Source organism: Vombatus ursinus, unplaced genomic scaffold, assembly GCF_900497805.2.
Source record: "Vombatus ursinus unplaced genomic scaffold, bare-nosed wombat genome assembly UNPS02014791.1, whole genome shotgun sequence".
NCBI lineage: Eukaryota > Metazoa > Chordata > Mammalia > Diprotodontia > Vombatidae > Vombatus > Vombatus ursinus.
The window spans coordinates 1,936,616-1,959,868 of NW_020954569.1; the positions used below are offsets into that span (position 1 = coordinate 1,936,616).

Consider the following 23,253-nt stretch of genomic DNA (forward strand, 5'->3'; position numbering starts at 1 on the left):
TAGAACTATAATAAATGACATTTAGCACATTAAGGCTTATCAAATGCTTTACAAACATGACCTCATTTGATTCTCATAACAAAACCAGTGAGATAAATAGTGAAGGCATTATTATCCCCATTTTGGAAAAGAGGAAACAAAGGCTCTTGAGAGATAAAGTAACTTGCACAGTCATATAGCTGGTTGGTGTATGAATCAGGATCTCAACTCCAGCCTCTCCTGACTCCAAGCCCAATGCTCATTCTCAGACACAGTGAAACCAGGGTCAAAAAGTACAAAATAAATGTGCAAACACACTTGGCTTTACCTTATTTTGTCTCAGGATGCTGCATGTGTCATTGATCCAGAGCCACAGATGAGCTGTAATAATAAACAAAAGGAAAAATACTGGGGATAACATTGAGATCATCACAATAGATTATAAATAGAGAAAAAGAGAGGGTCCAGGACACAGTCTTTAGGGATAACCACAACTGGGGGAGTGATACATGGATGATAATCTAATAAAGCAGATTGAGAAGGATCCATGAGACAAGTAGGAGGAGAGAGAGACAGAGACAGAGACAGAGACAGAGACAGAGAAAGACAGAGATAGAGACAGAGAGAGACAGAGACAGAGATAGAGAGAAGGAGGAGGAGGAGGAGAAAGATGAAGAGAAGAAGAAGAAGAAGACGTAGTAGTAGTAGAAGAAGATGAAGAAGAAGAAGAAGAAGAAGAAGAAGAAGAAGAAGAAGAAGAAGAAGAAGAAGAAGAAGAAGAAGAAGAAGAAAGAAGAGAGAGTACAAATGTATACAGGACGATTTAAAAACCTGTTAAAGCTTTGAATGAACTAAGAGTTTTGGGACATCTTGGATATGTAGATACCAAATAAATAAAAGGTAATGGTGGGGAGGGGAGGAGGTAGTAACAATTGAGTGGGGACAATCAGGAAAGGGTTCCTATAGAAGGTGAGTTAATGAAAGAAAATAAGGATTCTAAAAGGGAAAGATAAGAAGGGATTGCATTCCAAGCATGGGAACCTGCCAGTGAAAAGACAGAGATGGAAGATGGAGTGCTATGCATGAAATGTCGATGGCCAATTTGGCTGGACTGTAGTGTGTATGAAACAGAGCAATGTGCAACAAGTCTGGAAAAGCAGTTCAGGGCCAAGTTGTAAAGGGTTTTCAATGATAGAGAAGTTTATATTTGATCCTAGAGGAGGTAGAGTGCCACTGTAATTTATTGGGTAAAGGAGTGACATAGTCAGATATGCACTTTAGGAAAGTTGTTTTGGTAGCCATGTGGAGGATGGATTGAAATGGGGAAGGACTTGAGGCATAGTCATCAATTAAGAGGCTAGTTCAATAGTTCAAGGTGGGGTGATGAGCATCAGAGCACCAGTGTGAGAAGAGAGAAGAGGACGATGTGAGAGGTGTCACTGAGGTAGAAATGACAAGCTCTGACCAATGGATATGTGAGATAACTTCAGAGTGAAGAGCTAAAAAACTGAGAAGATGTTTCTTTTTTGTTTGTTTTTTGGTGAGGCAATTGGGGTTAAGTGACTTGCCCAAAGTCACACAGCTAGTAAGTGTTTATGTGTCTGAGGCTGGATTTGAACTCAGGTCCTCCTGACTCCAAGGCCAGTGCTCTATCCACCTAGCTGCCCTATGAAAGGATGTTTCTTGACAGAAACATGAAAGTCTGGAAAATAGGTAGGTATGAGGGGAAAGATAATGAACTATATTTTAGACATGTTAATAAGTCTGATATGTCTACATGACATCCAGTTTGAAATTCCACCAGGCAATTGAAGTTGCAGAAGAGAGACTAGGACTGGATACCTGAGCATTTGGAGACTAGGACTAGATATTTTGCAAAAAGATAGTAGTTAAACCATATGAGTTGATGAAGTCACCAAGTGAGAAAATATAGTGACAGGTGATGTCCCCTTTACTTTTCTTTTCATACAGATTAGTAATGAAAGAACAGAAAAAAAGTATGTTTATATGAAGATAAAGGATTAAAATCACTGACAAAGGATGTAAAACATTGTTTCTGATGTAGATGAATATTTTGATGCCAGAAAAAAGTAGGGAGAACCTTTATCTAATTAAAAACTGCTAAAGTATACAAAGAAACATGATTGTAATATGGGACTTGAGCAACAGAAAATGAACTTTGAAAAATATGAAGACTTAAATTACTTTGTGAAAGATGTAAGGTGATGCCTTATTTGTATGTGAATAGTTGATGCTTTAAGGGGACAGAAAAAGAGCTTTTATTTATTAAAAACTGGATAAGTAAGAGGATGAAGAAACACAATTTTCAGTATATAAAATGAGTTGATGGACCATGTTGAGAACACAGAGCTGCAGGATACTGTGATGCCTCAGCTTATTAGCATATAACAGTTTTATGACTTAAGAGAATAAAAGACACATACACAAAATTAAAACACACAACTCTTTGAAGACTGAGGATTAAATAAAGTTTGCAATTTCCTAGTGGAAATTTGGCTTCTTGTTGCCTTTGAAGTGAAAGTGAGTCAATAAATGCCAGGAGGCTGTGATTGAAGTCATTAAAATACATGTTATAGAGGGCTGAGGTTTAGGCTGAAACTGAAGAGGAAAATGCCCGACAAGTGGAGGCTGAAGGAACAGCAAAGGATGAAAATCAAGTCTATTGGAACTGTGTGAAGAAGAGACACCTGGAGCAGTCAGAAGACAGAAGGCATCTTCATGATTCTTGATTATTTAGAGAGAATGAACTTCAATGGCTAAGAGCTTCAATTCCAGATATTATTCTTTGGTGCCCTCTAGAGCTTAAGAAAGGTGAAGTCTCTCAGAAGTGCCTGTTGTCCTCTTCTGTCCTCTTTAGTTTGAGAAGGAAAAGAAGAAAGGGGAAAGAAGTTATGATTTTTTTTGTTTTGGTTGTATAGGAAGAGAGGCTGAAATGTAATTGGAAGATGTAGAATCCTGGTGAGTGAAGAGCTGAGGCTGATTTTCCTTGCTCAGAAAGCCAACCTCACCTTTTGCTATAAGCTCTGTTTACTATAATTTGACTGCAAAACACAGCATCCAGGTAAGTGAATAGCTGGCTGAACTGAGCTGGACTACTCTGCCCAGTTATAGCCAGACTGATGGGCTTTACAGTTTTGTGGCTTAAAGGTAACTAACTATTATCCAAATTAATACTATAACACTATTCAAATACTCTTTCAGTGTGATTGTGAAAGAGCTTGCAAATGCTATATCAGTTAAAAAATGGAAAAGAAGAGGATTTGCCAAGTTGAACAGCAATGAGGATAAGCAGAGAAACAGTTGGCAGAAAAGTAGTTTTGTGTGGTGCAGCTGATCCTAAAGGGACCAATGTCTGAAACTCAGAGTTGTGAGTCTATGGATTTTATTCTCTTATGTACTTCCCTGCTAGTTTCTTGTGAATTCTTCCAAACATAAACTGAATGCACTGGTGGGACAGTGCTTATGTGCAAATTATGATGTATTTTATTAGCCTTCCACTTGCTTCAATATATGAATACTTGTGAAGGTATTATTATTTCTTTTGTTTCACTGCTTAGTAAATAGTTAAGATTATGATATAAAAATATCACCATTTTGAGTGACTGGTTTGTATAAATAGAAACACATCAGCAGGGGTTCAAGAGATAAAGTGATGAGTATATTCTCCCCCAAACAGAGTTACTCCTAGACTCTGAGAGAATTTGAGTATAACTGCACTGGTGTTACTTCTCTGGGAATCTAGAACTATACTGTAAGAATAGATTGGATTGAGATAGCCAGCCCAGCCCAGAGAGTAAATTGGTGTCCAAACACCACTGTGGAAGGAATAAGGCACTACAGTGTGGATATTGACACCTACTGTATGTGATCATTACACTATTGAAAGAAAATAAGAGGATCCAAGACAGAGGTATGGGGTAGAACCACACATATAATGATTCCATGATGATTCCATGAAAGGAGACTGAGAAGAGAGATCAAACAGGAAGAATCATGAAAACCCAGAAAGGAAAAAAACAATGAGGAAGAGACAGTGGTCAACAGTGTCAAATGCTGCAAAGGGATCAATAAAGATGAGGACTGAGAAAAGACCATCAGATTTGGTAATTAAGAAATCACTGGTAACTCTGGAGAGAGAAGTTTCTGTTAAGGGATAATTGGAAGATAGACTGCAAAAGGTTGAAAAGTAAGTGAGAGGAGAGGAGATGGAGGCAGCAAGTATAGACAGCTTTTTCTATGAGTTTGTTTAGGAAAGAGAAGAGAGATATAATATGGTAGCTTGAGGGGATGGTAAGGTATAGTGAAGGTTTTATTTTTATTTATTTAAGGATGGGGAAGACAGGTGTGTAAAGGCAGCAAGGATGAAACCAGTAGATAGAGAGAGGTTGAAAATTAAAGAGAGTGGATGATAGTGAGAGCAATCTCTTCCAAAAGACAGGGGGGGATAAGAATGAGCCTACAGACAGAAGGGCTGTCCCGCTAAGAGTACAAGTATCTTAAAATAATCCAAAAGGGATCACTGAACAAATTTCTATTGCCAGCACAAGATTACTTCCCAAAAGTCTTTTTAAAATTCTAGTATCTATTTAATGGTGACAATTGATGAAGAACATTTTGGTTCCTTCCTCAGAAAGATATTTTTACTTTTTTTTAAATCAAAATGTGATCCATCCACACAAAAAGATCAATGATGAATACAGCTGTACTCATTCATTCATTCGTTCATTCATTCATTCAACAAATATTTGTTAAGCCCTTAATACATGCAAGGCACCATGCTGGATGCTATACACAATGATAAAGCTACGTAAGTCAGGGTCCTCCTAACATCAAGGAGTTTACAATCTTGTTAAGGAGATAAGACATGGTTACAAATCAGGACTCTGCCTTAGTACCTATAATAGTGCCTGTGCATTTACTATGTTCTTAGTGAATGTTTCCTTAATTAAGTGCAATAGGCCCCATGTAATAAATGCCACATAGGAGACAGAGCCAGCATGTAATAAGAACCATGCAAAGTTCTGTGGCCACAAGCACCTCAGCAGATTGGAGGAGTAAGAGGTCATATTTGGTCAACAGATGCAAACATAACTATAACACTTCTTAATATATTAATTTTTAAAATGGAAATAAGGGAGCTTTGGAAGTAGCACTGCTACAAGAGAGAGAGAGGGAGGAAGGGAAAGAGAAGGGGAGAAAAAGAGATAGAAACAGCAAGAGAGAGGAAATGAGAGAAAGAGACAGAAAATGAGAGAGAGGGAGAGAAAGAGTGAAAGTGAGGGAGGGAGAGAGGAGAGGAAAAAAAAGAGAAGAGAAGGAGGGGAGAGAGAGAGAGAGCATGTTTATGTGTGTATGTGTAAGTATGCATATATATATATATGTAATATATATTTCTATATCTATATGCATGTTTATATATATATAAAATAAGCACAGTCATATTTCTGATATTGTTTAGAGTTTGCATTTAGCAAATGCTTGTTGAACAAATAAATGGATGAAGAGTCTCCTCCTAAATGAATATTTGCTGCCCTATGCAATCTCCAACTTTTTGAAGGCCAGAAGAGTTCGATATGTTTGGGAATCTGTGCTCAACAAATCACACGCTCTTTGCACTTAGAGAAAATCGATCAAATATGATTGGCTGCTTGGGCTGGTTTAAATAAAAAACAGCTTAGCATGACAATTTTCAGCATCGTGTCTGGCACATAGCTGACACTTAATAAAGGCTCGCTGACTTGACTTGACAAAGTAAGAAAACATACATCTAGAAATACAAGTTTTCTCATGAGATGGCTTCTGAACTACTCAGAGACACAATACCTGTCAGCGCTTTCCCTTCCTTCCTATAGTAGATCCCAAAGATGATGACTGTAATGACTGCCAAACTTGCCAGGAGGAGTAGAAAGATTATATTGTGTAAGTATTTTGGTGATTCTGTATGGGGAAAAAATATGCATTAGTGTAATATTTGGTTTTATTCTATAAGCTTCAAAAAATCCTCTTCATCATGCCCCCAAATCATAAAATTCAATATTTCTAGAATAACAACTTTTATTAAAGACCTCATAATTTGCCAATGTGGTACAAAACAAAGTTTTGCCATATTTTAGCAAGTGACTTAATTAGTTGTAACAAAAAAAAAATTCATCATCACTTGAATGCCTATGAACCTTTCCAAATTTAGCTGGGCTGGTACTTAGATGACAGGTGGAGACCAGAGAGCTTTGATAAGGAATTATAAAGTCCTGGGAAAGAAACCAAAGACCTCAGGGGTAAATGAGATATTTTCATCACTTTTTACAATATAGTATAGGGACTTCAGAAGAGAAGGGCATATTTGGGAAGTCAACAGGTCTTGAAGATCATGGTATCTGTCAGACACATATTACCTCTGGGCAAGTTACTTAACCTCTCAGGGCATCAGGCAACTCCCTATGTTGCAGAGAAGGTTCCAATATGGGTTGATGGAGGAAATTCCTTACTAAGCGATCCCTACATAGAAGTAGGGTCATAGGTCTGTTTCGCACACTGCTCCCCCACAGGATGATATCTGAAAACAGGGTTTGGATTTCTAGACTATGATTTAAAATACAGGAGTAATTTGGCTCTCATCTAGGGATGGAGGGCTAATAAAAGTTATATTCCCCCGATTTAGAACATTTTTTCATACAACTATAAATTGTTTTGATTTCTTTGTTGGAAAACTGCCTGTTCATATCCTTTGACCATTTATCAATTGGGGAATGACTCATATTCTTATGTATTTGACAAAGTTCTTCATATATTTGAGATGTGAGACCTTTATCTGAGAATCTGTCTATAAAATTTTTCCCCCAGTTTTCTGCTTTCCTCTGATCTTGGTTATATTTGTTTTACTCGTAAAAAAACTAAAACACTTTTTAATTTAATGTAATTGAAATGGCTTTTTTTACACTTCACACTACTAACACAGAACAAGATGACTTGAAAATGAATATAGTAGAATGATGAAGAAAACTGTTTACCAACATCCGCCAATTTTGTTGCATTTTTCGGTCATGTCTGACTCTTCGTGACCCCATTTGAAGTTTTCTTGGCAAAGATACTAAAGTTGTTTGGTATTTTCTTTTCCAGCTCATTTTACAGATGAGGAAACTGAGGCAAATGGAGTTAAGTGATTTGGCCACGGTCACATAGCTTCCTTTCTTATTGCTATTCCTTTCTATGGTAACTGGTTTGGTGGCTATCACAGGGCAGCTAGGTGGCACAGTAGATAGAGTGCCAGACCTGAAGTCATCTTCCCGAGTTCAAATCCAGCCTCAGACACTACTAGCTTTGTGATCCTGGACAAATCACTTAACCCTGTTTGCCTCAGTTTCCTCATCTGTAAAACTAGCTGGAGAAGGAAATGGCAAAGCACTCCACTATCTTTGCCAAGAAAACTCCAAATGAGGCCACAAAGAGTCAGGCATGACTGAACAACTGATGTCATTTTTGAAGAGTATGCCTTATTAAAAACAACAACAACAACAACAACAACAACAGGACAAGGAAAGGGGAAGTATGTAAGTAACAATGTACATTAATATGTGTTTCATGTAAGGAAATTCAGGAAACAAAGTACGGAAGGATGGTAGAGAGCATGGATGAAAATCAATGGAGGCAGAAACAGAAGCAAAATTGTCATCAAAATATCCTCCAGACCATGTACAGATAGAAGGAGGAAATAGATAAGAAGTAAAAGAAACAAATCATAAGCCTGAGCACAGAAGCATAATATAGGAGTAGTGAGGGAAGACTTTAGTCATTCATACCTCTGATAGAGTTCTCTCTCTGCCTCAAAAAAGCAACCAATAATTTCTTGTCTTTCCTAAAAGACAATTTTATCCCTCAAAAGGTGTGGGAACCAATGAGCAGAATACTTATTCTGGATCTAATTCTTAGTAACAAATAGAAACAAGTTGCTGGGGTGGGGGCTAGAAATGATAAGAACTTCACAGAGAAGTGACCAGTCTTAAAATTTGTGACAGAGGAGAGAAGAGTTGGGCATAGCGTTTGACATACATCCCAGACTTAGAAGAGCAGATTTTAATGCGTTTAGAGAAAAGGACAGGCAGAATTTGCAGGGGAAGTTGGCTGAGAAATGATAAGCTCTTAAGAATGAGATTCTGAACAAAGAGAAACAATTTCAATAAAACAGAAAAGGAGAGAACTGCCTCGAGAGTCTAATTTAATTTAGTTTTTTTAAAAGATTTACTAGATGAGGAGAATGCTTATGTATATCAATTTTAGCAAAGCATTTGATAAAAGGCTCCTGCCATTCTTGTAGACAGGATGAGATGTGAATGGGGTGATTTGTAACTGGTTAAATGTCTAGATCCAAAGAGTAATCACTAACAGTTTGATATCACCTTAAAGAGAGTTCTATGTGTAGTCCTATTAATATTTTTTTAAATCAATGACTTGGATAAATGATAAGGGATAAAGGATAAGTATAATTATCAGACTTTCAGGAGACACCAATATAGGAGGGATAGTCAACATGTTAGAGACATCACTAGGATTTTACAAGATCTTGATTGTCCAGGATAGATGAAATGTAGAGGTGAGTGTATCTTCCTACATTTGAATTCAAATGGGTGAGGTTATAAGGTCTGGATTGGGGAGGCATGGCTACTTAACAGTTCACGTGAAAAAAATCAGACTGCAGGATGGATGAGTCATCAGTCTAACTTGCTGACTTAAAAATCCAATGTTATCTGAGATTAAATTAAGAGAAATCAAATGTTCAGGATAAGTGAGACGCCGGGTACATAGTAGGCACTTAATAAAGGCTTGTCAACTGATTGTTGACAAAGTCCTGACCCACTCTGCTCTAGTCAGGCTACATCTGAGATACTCACTTTGAGGTACCATGTTTTAGTAAGGACACTGACAAACTGAAATATATCCAGGGGAGGGCAGTTAGGTTACTGAGGGATCGTAGGATCCTATATTTAGAGCTAGAAGCGGCCTTAGAATCCATTGAGTCCAACTCCTTCATTTCACAGATAAGAAAACTGAAGCCCAGAGTAGTTAAGTGAGTTGTTCAGGGACACACAGCTTATTAAGCGTCTGAGGCCAGACTCAAACCCAGGACTTCCAAAGGCTCCCCAACCCTGTTAATTTGCTATGTCACCTTGCTGCCTAATTAGACCTAGAGGGATTAGAGAGATGTCAGAGGGACATGAGTTTATGAAACAAGTAAAGTTTAGTTTAAAGAAAAAGACTTGGATAGAGCACCAGCCCTGAAGTCAGGAGGACCTGAGTTCAAATCCGGCCTCAGAACAAACACTTGACACTTACTAGCTGTGTGGCCCTGGGCAAGTCACTTAACCCCAATTGCCAAAAAAAAGAAGAAGAAGACTTAAGGGGAGGTATTAACTGCCTTAAAGTATTTAGAGGATTGTCATTTATTGTAAAGATTAAACTTATTCAGCTGAACCTGAGAACAGAATTAAGTGAGTCACTGAGGCAGAATTAGGTTTACTGTAAGGAAAAACTTTCTACTGACTCACTTCACCCAAAAAGTGGAATGTGCTGCATCTAAGGAAAGCAGGTTCCCCTCTCACTGATCAGGGATATCTTAAAGCAAAATTCTCTCAGGTCGAGTTTAAGGTTCCTTCCAGTACTGAGATTCTGTGATTTCATGCAGATTAAAAGCCCTTTTTGACTCTAGAGGGCTCTGCTAGAGTATGTGTCCCACTAACGTAACAGCTAGCTCAGCTCCACACCAAGGTGATGTAGTACAACAGGTCTTGCTCGAACGGCTGGAAGAAAGGTCTCCTAACTCCTTCCACCTTCTTCAAGCCTTTTACTCCTTCGAGAGACACAAAACAAGGTGTCACAGCAGAGAGAGTGCTGGACTTGGAGTCAGGAAGATTTCAGTTCAAATCTCGTTTCAAACCCTTAGTAGCTACATGGCCCTACACAAATAATCCCTCTCAGCCTTCATTTCCCTATCTATAAAGTGGGGACAATACCAGCACCTAACCTACAGGGCTACTGTAAGGGTGAAATGAGATAATATCTTTAAGTGCTTTTCAAACCTTAAAACACTACATAAATGTCAACTTTAAAACCTTATACAAATGTGAGCCTTAAAACACTGTATAAATGCCATCATTATAAGAGAGGATCCCAAAATGAGAGAACCAAGAATTTCTTTAAGTTGGAGCTCAGTTTGTTCCTTTATCTCTGCATCTGTTCACTGCGGGCACCTCGGTGGCCAGGCCCTGCTCCAACATGATCTGAGCCACTCCTTTCCACTATTCTCTGCTTCATTTGTCTTCACACAGTCTGCAAAGATCCATCCAGCTCCACTGCTAACTCATCACATCTGACTACTCAGTTTTCCACTTCTGCTTATGACACACATCCCTACAATTGGCCACATCTGGCCTTTACCTGAAACAAACATGACAAAGAAGCTCATCTTACACACTTCCTTCCACCGGTCTAAGTACCTCCCACTTTACAAAATTTCTTACTTTTCTGATTAATCAGAGTTGGATTCTAACACATTGCTGGCCCCTAAATGACTCCCAGCATTTCCCCACTCTGTCCTACCCACTCCTGCCATGATGTCAAAGCTATCTTTGCCCATTCACATACCTAGATCTTTTTTCTTCTCCTGTCTACATAAGTACAACATTGTCTCTCAAGTACCAACCTAGAAAATTCTGAGTCAATACACTTGGAATGACTCATACTATAAAAATACTGATGGAAAGTTAATTACTGTACTAATAATTGGTGTCATTCCAAACATAAAATGAAAAGAAAACAGTTCCACTCAAGATGTAGCACCTAATTTAGTCAGAATGTGAAATAGTTTATTGTGTTGGAGCATGTCTTCTAACCATCATGTACTTTTGTAAATTATATACCATATTCTGGCTTTTCAGGTGGCAAAGGATCACAAACCACATCTGACTTATCAGTCCCAGGAGTTTTTTCTACCATTCCAAGGCTGGTACAGCTGCAAAATAAAAAATTAAAAATAGATATATATATATATATATATAAATTAATGCCTTTACATCATGCTCTCAAAAAAAGAAATGAAGAAACCCAATGAAAACCCTAGTCAATGTTCCCTAGGAAATACATGAAAATATAGTCATTTATAGCTCAGTTTTATATTTTTGGTAAAGGAAATACTGACTAACCCTTCCTGAATTAAGGTGGATTAGTGACAAATTCCAATGGTTATGAAAAGATGAACACAAGTTGGAAACATAGAAAGCTTTTACAAAATGGCTAAATGGAATAGAAAAAAAATCAGATGGAAATAAGTGCCCAGGGCACACAAATAACCATGATATAATTTGTGTTTAACCCTCATGGAGTCTTGTTTTGAAAAAAGTATAAAGTTCTCATAAGAAAATGTGATTGTATTTTGGAAAATTATTAAAAGTCTACAGTAGATAAATGCTTACCCTCTTTAATCACAACTACTTAAAAGACTTCTTTATATTTTATAAGGATTTATTTAAAATAATTAAAATTAAAATCTATCTTTAAAATATGTTTATGTGAAATGCAAATTCATGAAGCATTTCATATTTTTCCTCTACAGAATGCTGACCCTGGGTTCTCCAAGGCTCTGCCAGTGGAGCTCAAAATCAGGCTGGTCCCATCTATTTGGAAAAGCTTCTAGAACAGTCATGACAACAACTTTCAGCTGCCATATAAGAGTCAGCCTGGCTAGGTGCTGAGAGGCTGGTCATCAGCAGTCTGCCCAGTAGGGGACGGCCATCTTTCTATATTGGTTTTTAATCCCTTTCTTTTATTATTATTTCCTAGTACTTCTAAGTGGCACATGATAAACTTATGACAATGAAAGAAGGGAAAATAATATATCAAGGAAAAATTGAGAAATAATTTAAAGAGAAATAGAGAAATTAAGTAAGAGCAAGTATAAACATAAGTTCAATAAGAAGCAGGGAAGGAGCTGCTAAGACAAAATTCTTTAAAATGTTCCATATTAGAGTGAGGGTGAAGTGATAGGAAGCTTTTGTTTTAAGCAACTAAAATCAAAGAAATGGCTCAATCAACCCTTTTTTCATTTCATTTCAACCATTTTTCATCCTCTCTTAATGAATTAACCCTCATCTGAACATCATGTGGACACAGCCTGAATATAATACAATCTATCAATACAAATAAATTAGAGCACTAGGTCTCTTGGATTCAGGAAGATCTGAGTTCAAATCCTGCCTCAGACACTGTGACCCTGGGCAAGTTACTTAACCCATATCTCTCAGCTTCCTCAACTGTAAAATGAGGATCATAACAGCCCCTTGTAGAAGACCAAATGAGATAATACTGCACTTAGCACAGCACGGGTCATATATAGTAGGCACTTAATAAGTTCCTCCTTTCCTTCCCTCTTTCCTTTGATCAAATTGTTTAAATTCTGTAGCACTCTCTTTTAATTCCTCCCATCTCTTCTCTCTGTGTGTATTCATTTGCAATTGTGTGTAATTTCACTGTGAAGTGTACTTACTTGGTCCAGGATATACACTTGGAAGAAAATGCATCAGAGAAGTAGCCCATGAGGCATGGCTTACATCCTGGATCCTTGTTTGGCTGTACTGCGGCATAAAAAAACAACACAATGAAATCTATTCAGATGACACATCACAATACTTCAGTGACATTGCTGTTCTTTCCCCCTGCTTTCTCCTCCTGTGCTCCATCCAGGTGTGTCTAATTGTCTCCACCTGAGGGTGCAGGCCTGCTGCCACCTCGGTTCTGGCTTTGAGCAGGAATTATAAGACAAACTCTCTCACTTGTGCTACAGAAAACCTTTGGCTCAATACCAGCCTCTGTTCTTGCTGCTGTTGCCCCATGCCTCATACACAGATTCCCATGTATAGTCTTGCTTTCTTTAGTTCACGATCCTTCTCTGTCCAGCTCTCTGCCTGGGTCCCTGATCCCCCCAGCTGCAATCTCCCAAACTGATATAAGTAATTGAAAACAATGGACTGGGAGTCAGAAGACATGGCGTTGAGTCCTGGCTGTGCTAATTATTTCCTATTTTCCTCTGCTACGTATTTCCATATATTATTGGGCAAGTCACTCAGTCTCTTTGAGTCTGCCTCCTTGTTTACAATAGAAAGAGGTTAGATTAGATGATCTCTGAGGTTCCTTTTAAACTTGGGCGATTGTATGATTTCCTTGTGAAATAGTATGTATGTGTTATAACTGACAATATTATCAAGTGTGACCCCAATGTCATTTTAATGAACTAGTTTTCAAATTCCAAAAGTCATATTATGTATAATTGATATCATATGTTTGCCCTTTCAGAGGGTGTGGGAGGTGGGTGGCAGAGAATCTGGAACTCAAAATTTAAAAAGAAAAAAATGATAAAAATAAAATAAATAAAATTTTTAAAAGGCATGTTAGAGCTAGAAGGGACCTCAGTACTCACTTTGCCAAACTCTTCACTTTATAGATGGGACACTGAGACCCAGAGAGGGATAGCAAATTGATTAAGACCAGAGGTACAGCAATTAGTAACAGAGGCAAGGTACAAAGCCAAGCAACCTACCAATTCCCAATATTGAGCTCTTTCCACTGCACGTTATCTGTTCTTGTCCAATCTGGAGGCTTGTGTTCAGTGGCTAGTTCTTATGCTCATGGGTTTTTGCCACTTGTAAAAGATTCTTCTCCCCATGTCAAATAGATAGAAAAAAACTGCACTTTCAAAGTAAGGGATGTAATAAGAATCCCCCATGCCTTGCTCTCTACCAAGCTTTTCATTTTTTTTCCAGAAGAAATAAGTTGAAACAGACTGCCTTTCTACCTGCCCCAACCTACCAAAAAAGAGCTTTTTCAGGGAGCCTTATTGAAAAGGAAAGAATTTTTTTCTTAAGGGAACATAAAATGAGAATTAATGTGATTGCAATGAGCCCAAAGGTCAAGCAAGAATAAATTAAACAAAATCTTGTGTCTCATATTAGAATCACTCTAGAACTGAAAATATGCATTTCCTATGATTTCCCAGAATTGTGCTATCAGGTTAGAAAACTAAAAACAGGGAACTTAAAATATCTTATGCTAAAAGAAGAGATAGATTTAAGAGACATTATGAATGGACAAAATAGGAATTCAAGAGGGGAGTTATGATTGCTTCAGGACAGCCTGGGTTCCTTTAGAACAAAACACACTCCTACTACAAGGACAAAACCCCGAGGATGCTGTGAAGAGAGAAAAAAAATTGACCTAGGCAATAAATGTACAGCAACCTTATTTGTAATAGCAAAATACTGAAGATAACCCATATATCTGGCTGGAGAATGCGTGAACATATCACACTGTGGTATACATACATATATATATATATGTATATAATAGAACATTATTGCACCATAAGAAATTACAAATATAAAGAACACAAATATAGGAAGAGATGAAATAATGTAGAATAATGAGAACAGATATAAAAGGGCCATAAGCACATGGACAACAACTATGTAAAAATAAAAAGAAATGGGGCAGTAGGTGGTGCAGTGGATACAGCAACAGCCCTGAAGTCAGGAGGACCTGAGTTCAAACCTGAACTCAGACCAAATGCTTGACACTTACTAGCAGTGTGACCCTGGGCAAGTCACTTAACCCCAATTGCCAAAAAAAAGAAAAAGAAATAATAATAATAATAATGATAATTAACAATAACAACAGCAGCAACAAAATCTGAAAAAATATATACAGAAGAAAAAGAGATCAGAACGGAAAACAGAAGCAAGCTAAGCCATTTCATTATTTTGTTAAAGTTAATATATATGTTTTAAAACAAACTCTAAATAACTAGAATTTATGGTTTTCTGTAAATCAATTTTTTTGTTTGCTTATGTTGTTACTTTTGTTGAATAACGAAATCTATATCTCAAAGAGTAGATGGTTAGAATGTTTATGCTCCAATACTGCCATCAGAATCAAAGTATAATACCTATAAACCACAAACAAAAATCTTTATATAATACTCCTTCAGTAGTCCAAGGATCTCCAGTTTTGTTAGTGTGGGTATCCCTTCACCAACACAGATCCCAATCCCTCTGGCCTCAGTGGATAGTCTTGGAGAGTTACTGTGGTCAAAAAATTCATCTCATTGGGGCCAAACGTGTGATAAACCCATACAACTTAGGTTGGTCCTCATATGATGCACAGTCCATCACTAAGCCCATATCTGAAGCCTTCTCCGCATCCATTGACATAGTCTGAGACAACTCAGGATCACCACCAGAGCATGATTAAAAGCAGTGCCAAGATTCTAACCCAGGGCTTTTGACTCCTAATCCAATATTAAAGTCAGGCCTTAGTGCAGGTAACCCTTTCCATACCCTGAAGTACTGAGATGGTTTTTACACGAATGGTGTCAAGGTCCTTTATAACCATCAAATTACCAGACATTAGACCTCCTGTCATATGGCGTCAAATTCCTATGGACTCTCATTGATTTGAAAATCAAATCTATGTCAAAGCTAGGGCTTGGGACAGAATTGACCTTGCTGATGATGAGAGGGTAAATAAACAAACCATGCCTCAGCCCTCTGTAACCACTAAGGCTGTAGATGCCAGGCTGCTCGCTATTTGGCTTCCTGCCACCACCCCTTACTACCAGACTTGGCCCAGACTCCCACTCCCACCCTTCCACATTTTGCTCAGGGCATGATAATCAAATCAACACTGAGCTGAGGCCTGGGCACAAATACCACTGCTAATGGAAAGGGTGTGACAATTGATCCATTGTCCTACAGCCAGCAAACTCTCCTCTACCCTGAAGTCTGGTGATTCAGAGCTAAAAGCTGTCTAGGCAAAAACGTGATTGCCTTGCTGCCATTTCCCAGACCTTAATCCCCATCTACACCAATCCTATCCCTGTCATGTCTCTGTCCAGCTCTCTCCCTATCTCTATGGAAAACCCAATCAACTGATACCAAACTATCATTTACTTTAGGCCTCTTCCTCTCATGTGCTCTCCATATCATTGCAATGACAGAAACAAGCTCATTCCACCCCTAGAAGATGACCTCTCTACTAAAGGCAGAGATCCTGAAAGTACTGAATGTACTTTCTTTCAGGTCTCTTGATACAATGGGCCAGGATTCTCGATGCCAACTCTTAACCCTCTCCTTACCACCATCACTTAGCACTTGAGGTCCATTCCATCAAGATATATGATCTCATTCAGATGCTTTTATGTACTAGTCATCAGATTCTTCTCTTTCCTTTCTCAAGGAGATCAGTACCTAGTTACCAGTCTACCTCTCAATCCCAACCCAGCCCTTATATTTGGGGTCTTCAATATGCACGCTGATGTCCCCACAAACACCCCAGCTTCCCAGCTTATCAACCTCCTCAAATCCTTAGGATTTCACTTTCACACTCCAAACCACAGCCACACAGAGGGATGCTTATACTCTGGAACCCATATCATCTATAAGCATTTCACCTTCATGACCTAGAACAGGGCTTCTTAAACTTCTTCCACTCGCGACCCCTTCAGCACTTCTTATACTCACTCCAACTCTCTCTGTTTTCCCTGGCCATAGCCCCTGTTCCTTTTTGAAATCTTGACTGAGATCAATTTTTTACTGTCCGCTACCCTTGAATCCGTTGCCCCTCTGTCCTATCACCACTCATCTCTTTCCAATTTCCACCCCTGGATTGCTTCTACCATCTGTTTTCTTCATTACCATACTTGAGTTGCTGAATGCTCCTGGAAGTCCTACAACCACACTAATGAGGTCCACTACGAATTTATTTTGTCTCCTCTCAATTGGGCCAATCATTTCATTCTTCCTTGATTTACTGTCTGTCAAACTCCCCACAGCATCTGTTCTAAGCCTTCTTTTCCCCTTTTGAAATCACCTACAACAGCCTTCCAGCAAAGACTCTGAAGAAACTGAAGTCATCCATCATGAGTTCCCTCTTCTCCTTAATTCTAAACATCAGATTTCCTCTAACTCCTTTTCTTATATCTCAGAGAAAAATACAGACTTTCTCCTTGCCAACACTATTCCCTCTACTAGTGCCCTTTACCTCATCCCTTCCTGTCTCATCTGGGAGTTATCTCTTTGATAACTTTCTTTAATTTATGATCTCTCTGTCTCCCATAATTATTCTCCCGATGTCTGCTAACATGCCAAGATCTCCCTATCCTTAAAATACCTTCATTTGACTTTATCTCTTCACTGCCTTATGCCTATCCTCCCTTTCACAACCAAATTCCTAGAAAAAGCTATTGACACTTGTCTCCTCTATTTCCTCACTTCTCTGTTGTTCAGTCCTTTCAGCTGTGTAAAGTTTCTTTCTTTTTTTTTTGGTTAGGCAATGGGGTTAAGTGACTTGCCCAGGGTCACACAGCTAGTAAGTGTTATGTGTCTGAGGCCAAATTTGAACTCAGGTCCTCCTGAATTCAGGGCCAGTGCTCTATCCACTGCGCCACCTAGCTGCCCCCTCGCTGCCCCCTCATTTGCATGTCTTAAAGCACTACACGGATGTCCCAAAAGTCTGAGCGCAGTTTTAGGCTCTAATAGCTTTAATAGCTATTAAACTTTAATGGCTTAAAACTGCATTCAGACTTTTGGGACACCCTGTATAACTGAGTTATTATAATTTTTAAAATGAGGACTAAAGGCTCTTCAAAGTCCCTTCTGTCTCTAACTCCTGCTCTCCTGGATAAATCAAGGGCTCATCTGGGAAGGAAGTGGTACATATTTCTGTACTACTTCTCAAAAGCTGAATCACTAAAATGAAAATTTCTAGGATTATGTGAGTTAATTACAAGTTTTTGCAAACCACATGTTACATGTGAGCCCTATGTAATTTTGCTAGAAAAAAAATCACAGGCTAGTATAATTACAACAGCATTATGTGATGATGCAACCAGGCAATTATCTGGTGCTAAAGCTACAAATTACTCTTGAAAAGAAATCATAAAAAGAGCCACTAGTTTCATGAACGAGGTGTTAAAATAAAGAATTAATTACTGGCACTTTTTTTTTGCCCCCATTTCTAACTAGGTCTCAGATGATGTCAGAAAATTCTTCTGATTTCTGTGTACCACCTCAATTAAAATTATAGTATATTGAACTTTTAAATGTGCCATTTGTCTAAAAATCAGAGGGCCTACTCCAGGGCTATCTATAACAGTGGGCACGAATATAGTTCAGGAGGATATCTCTCATTCACAAGCCATTGTTGACTTTCTTACTATCACAGAAAGAACGGTCCACTCCCAGCTATCCCATCCCTGTGCAGAAATCCCCTCCAGGAAATACATGGTCATCCAGTTCTGTTTAAAGAGCTCTACTGAGGGGAACTCATTCAGTCCCAAAGCAGCCTATTCCACTTTTCACAGCTCTAATAGGAAATGTTTTTTATTACATTAAGTAAGATCAAAAGAGATAATGTTCGTAAAGCACTTTGCAAACCTGAAATGCTAGCTAGAATTATATTAATTTGGGGCAGCTAGGTGGCACAGTAGATAGAGCACCAGCCCTGGATTCAGAAGGGCCTGAGTTCAAATCCGACCTAAGACACATAACACTCACTAGCTGTGCAACTCTGGGCAAACCACTTAACCCCAATTGCCTCACAAAAAAAAAAGAATTATACTAAATTTCTAAATGTGCCTCTTTACACCTTTCATCCATTGTTCCTTATTCTGTCCTGTGGAACCAAGAAGAACCAGGGTAATCACTCTTGAAATATCTAAAGATGGCATTCCTGGTTGAGCCTTGATTTACATTCTCAGTCCTCCAGGTGGTTCTCATTCCTCCCAGATCATCCACACAGAAAATCAAAAGCAGTGATTACTCATGTGGGAGTCCTTTCAGAATCAGCTGTCTGTGTAGTCAGATCATCAACTACCTAGGGCAAAGATTAACCAAGTAAAATCACAGGGTCATGGATCCACAGCAAAGAGACTTCTGAGTCATTTGTTCCAAATTCCCAAATTTACAAATGAAGAAACTAAGGTCTACGAAGGTAATGTAATTTGTCTAAGGTCACATAGCATAACAGGCAGCATTTGAACCCAGGTCCTCTGACTGTTAAAAAGACACCACATGGAATTACAAAAGCTACACCTGGATCCATTTCACTCTGAAAAATGGGAACTTGGTAAAAGCGATCTCTTACAATGCATCAAAGACAGTCAAGTATTTGGACTCCAACTCTCACCATGAATTAGAGGAAATGGAAACAGCACCTAAAAAAATGAAGCTGAGAATAACAACTGGACTGGACCAAGAAATTTGTTATAACACGACACAATCTTTAAAGCATCAAGGGATCAATTTTTAAAATATCGCAGAGGGGAAAGAATATCTGTAGAAAAGAAAAAAAAATTACAGACAGTACGATTACCTCCAAAAGGTGACTGAGAAAACATCATCAGCTATCATGGTGCCATGAAAAGAATACTTAAATTTGAAATCAAAGGATCTAAATGCAAATCTTGTTGCTGCCCCTGGTCACCTATCTAACTTTGGGTAAGATGCTAAATGTCTCTGGGCTTCAGTTCCCTCATACGTAAAATGAGGGGGTTGGACTATATGGCCTCTTAGGACCTTTCTTTCCATCTCCAAATCTATGATACATAAGCCTGTTCCATATAAGGCCTACTTTCTTCTATAAAGTATTCATGAGAAGGGCCCATACACTATCAGTGAAAATATGAGACTCATTAATATAGAGGTAGGGAGGCTTTCACAGACTATTTTCTACAAAACAAACTGCTTCTCCATAGTAACACGACTGACTGAAAAATGTAGAGAATACAGCTCCTTTTTATTGTTTGTTAATTACAAACAAACAAAAAAAACATTTGACTTAGTAGAGCCAAACACATCTTTTAAGGAAGGGCTTCTTAACCTGAAGTCCACAGAACCCAGAGGAGCCCATGGATAGATTTCAGGAGTTCCAGGAATTTGGATGGTAAAAAATATCTATCTTTATTTTCACTAATGTCTGAATGAAATTTAGCATTTTTTCAATTATCTAAAAATATTATTTTAAGAAGGGGTCCATAGGCTGCCAAAAAGGTCTATGATACAAAAAAAAGCGATGAATCTTTATTTTAAAGGCTCCCCAACAACAAAGTGTCTCTGATGTGATACTGTCACATGAAATTCCTTGAGAGTCGAAACTTGAGAGAATTCTGTTCCACAGTCCTCTGCTTCTCAACACCAAGCAACCAAAATCTGGAAACATGCTCACCAGATACATTCTCCACTGTCAAGGAGAATGATCTGTAAAGAAAAGAGGTTTTGTGGAGATGGAGAGGTTCTCCAGATGGTCCTGTTTTTGGGTGACATTGTGAATGATTGCACTAAGCCCCAGAATGCAACATGGCTTCCTCAACATAATCATGACTACTCAAAGAAATTAGCCTAGTAACACACACAAAAAGCAAGTGGATGAATCCCGATCATGATATGTGGTTAAAGGTAGAATGAATTAAATTAGTCCATCAATACATATATCTTGGGTAAGCATACACTTGTACCAAGTGTGTGCTGAAGCCAGGTTAAATGTTAAATTTTGTTAAATTTTCAACGTGAGCATTTAGAACTCAGAAATCAACAAAACTACAAAGCAAGGATTTATTATTGTTTTGTTGATTGTCTAGACTTAAGAAAATGGTAATACTGCAGATTAGACTTAAAAGTGTCTAATACATACCTTTTTTTTTTTGAAGAAGATGGTCGTTAAACATTTACCAGCATACTTTTTAATTGTACCCAAGACTGAACAGGAAATAAGAGGGACAAAAGAGGGCAGGATAGCAATTGAGAAAATATAGAAGGCTTTCAATGACATAGGCTGCTCCCTGAGAGAGAAAACTCATCTCTTTCATACTAATAGACTCCCAGTGATGCTATATAGCTGCAAATCACCGAGCACCAAAATATCAGAAAAAAATTACAACTGCAGATGGCCCAAGGGCCAGGGAGAAATGCAAGGTGGATATAAATGTCCAAGTGATAAACTAGAATGAAAGATACCTGCAAGAAGACAGGTGACAGAAATAGTCCATTACCTTTGAGATGAGATCCCACTGCTAGGCATACAGCTTAAGAAAGCCAAAGACAAACTGTTCCCATATGCACCACAATACACATGGCAGCAATTTTTGTGGGAACAAGAAATCGGAAATAAAGTAAAGGACATTCCCATCAATTGGGACGTTGGTTAAATAAAATGTGGTACATGAATGCAATGAAAGGTTACTTATTACTTTGCCATGAGAAATGATGGATATGTAGAATTCCAAGAAGCATGGGAAGATACCTAGGCTTATACAATCATAAACTGAGAGCTGCAATGGACCTCAAAGATCAACCCCCTTCTCTTACAGATGAGGAAATTAAGATCCAAGGGAGTTAAGTGATTTGCCTTTACACAGGTTGTAAGCATATGAACGAATGTAGAGTGAAATAAACAGGAAAAAAACCCCAATAAATACAACTCTAATGATGTCAATCAAAAGAAAAAAACTGAATGGTGTATGATTATAGTGACCAAGTTTGGCCCAAGAAAAGAGATGGGAAAATCCATCTCCCTTCCTTCTTTGCAGAAGTGGGGGATTATGGATCAATTAGGTGCCATAATCCCTGCCTAAAAGGAGTTTACAATCCAGCCATAGGAGACAACATGTATATACATAGGTATATTCAACATAGAAAACAGCTACAGGATAATTTTGGAAGGAAGGCTCTAATAGCTTGGGGGACTCAGGAAACATTTTATGTAGAAGGTAGTCCCTCAGCTGAGCCACCGAAGAAAATTAGAAGTTCTAAGACACAATAGTAGGGAGGGAGAATATTCCAGGCATGGGGGACTAGCAGAGGTCTTGTAAGGTTCAAAAAGATAAAGGATATAAAGCACTTTGCAAACCTTAAAGTGATAATGAATGCTATTATTATTATTATCATTATTACTATTAGTGTCCGGTCACCAGCCTCCTGTCTGGGGATAACTTCATTGTCTACGCCTTCTACTGAACCCCTGCTATGCTAAAGCAAGGTTTACAGGGCAATACAAAGGTGTGCTGTAAATGTTTAACAAACAGGCTGGGGGTAGGGGGAGAGGGGAAATTTGTGCACATACATGTTTAAGTTTTATCTGTATTATTAACATTTTCTTAAGTCTAGACAATCAACAAAACAATAAAGCAAGCCCTAATTTGGATCCTGGTTTCTAAAGGTGCAAACACTGAAAACTTAATAATTAGCTCTTTTGAGTTGATTAAAGCTGACTCCAGCACACCCCTGGTGACTGACAATGCAAAGGCAGAGATATGGAAAAGAGTGCCATGTATGAGGAAAATTAAGAAGGCTGATTTGATTGGCATATGGTGTGTGTAGAGGAGTAGTGTGTAATAAGGCTGAAAAGGGAGAATGGGGCCAGAAGCCTTTAAATGCCAGGGGAATTTTTATTTGATTCTAGAGGCAATAGGGAATTACAGGAGTTTACAGAGGAGGGGAACAACATAATTACACTTGTACTTTAGGAAGACATATGTAAAACATCGTATACAATGTCAGACTCAGTTAATATATTGGTTAATTTCGTTAAATTGCTTTTTTCTATTTTATTCTTTGTTATAAGGGACATTTGACGTATAGGCACAAGGGATATACTCAGAAGTAAAAGTGATAGAAAAATAAAAGATATCAACAAAAATTTTTCTTAGTGAAAAACATCACAAAGATATGTATCACTGGAATAGGTGATGAGCATTTCATGTGGTAACAGCAAAAGATAGCAGAACAGTACCAGCAGTACTGGTACCCAAAGCATGTGATGATAATAATAATAATAACAAGAACAAACACTTATACAGCACTTACCATGTGGCAGGTACTGTGCTAAGCTCTTTATGATTATTATCCCATTTGATCCTCACAACAACCCAGTGAGGTAGGAGCTATTACTATCCCCATTTTACATATAAGAAAACTGGGACTGAGTTTGAATGACTCGCTCAGGGTTATCCCCCTAGTAAATGACTAAGGCAAGATTTGAACTCAGGTCTTTCTAACTCCAACTACAGCACTTCCTCTCCTCCAAAACCTATATGCCTCTAAAAAAGTGTCAGAAGAAAACTCATGGTGCTAGAGTAGATCAGCCTGGGAAGGATATAGACATCAACTGCAAAGGATGAGCAAAGGTGGAAATGACTTGTTCTCTGCACTTTGGAGAGAATAT

General features: G+C 38.3%; 1 protein-coding gene across 1 annotated transcript in view; it reads right to left on the bottom strand.

Moving 5' to 3' along the window:
* Positions 1-23,253, bottom strand: part of TNFRSF11A (TNF receptor superfamily member 11a) — a 114,618-nt gene that overhangs the window by 16,389 nt on the left and 74,976 nt on the right. Inside the window, exons 5-8 of the mRNA XM_027869061.1 lie at positions 12,533-12,620; positions 10,911-11,002; positions 5,824-5,937; positions 308-360 (exon numbers count right to left, since the gene is read on the bottom strand). Of these exons, the coding sequence (XP_027724862.1) occupies positions 308-360; positions 5,824-5,937; positions 10,911-11,002; positions 12,533-12,620 (347 nt within the window). The remainder of the gene's footprint in view (positions 1-307; positions 361-5,823; positions 5,938-10,910; positions 11,003-12,532; positions 12,621-23,253) is intronic.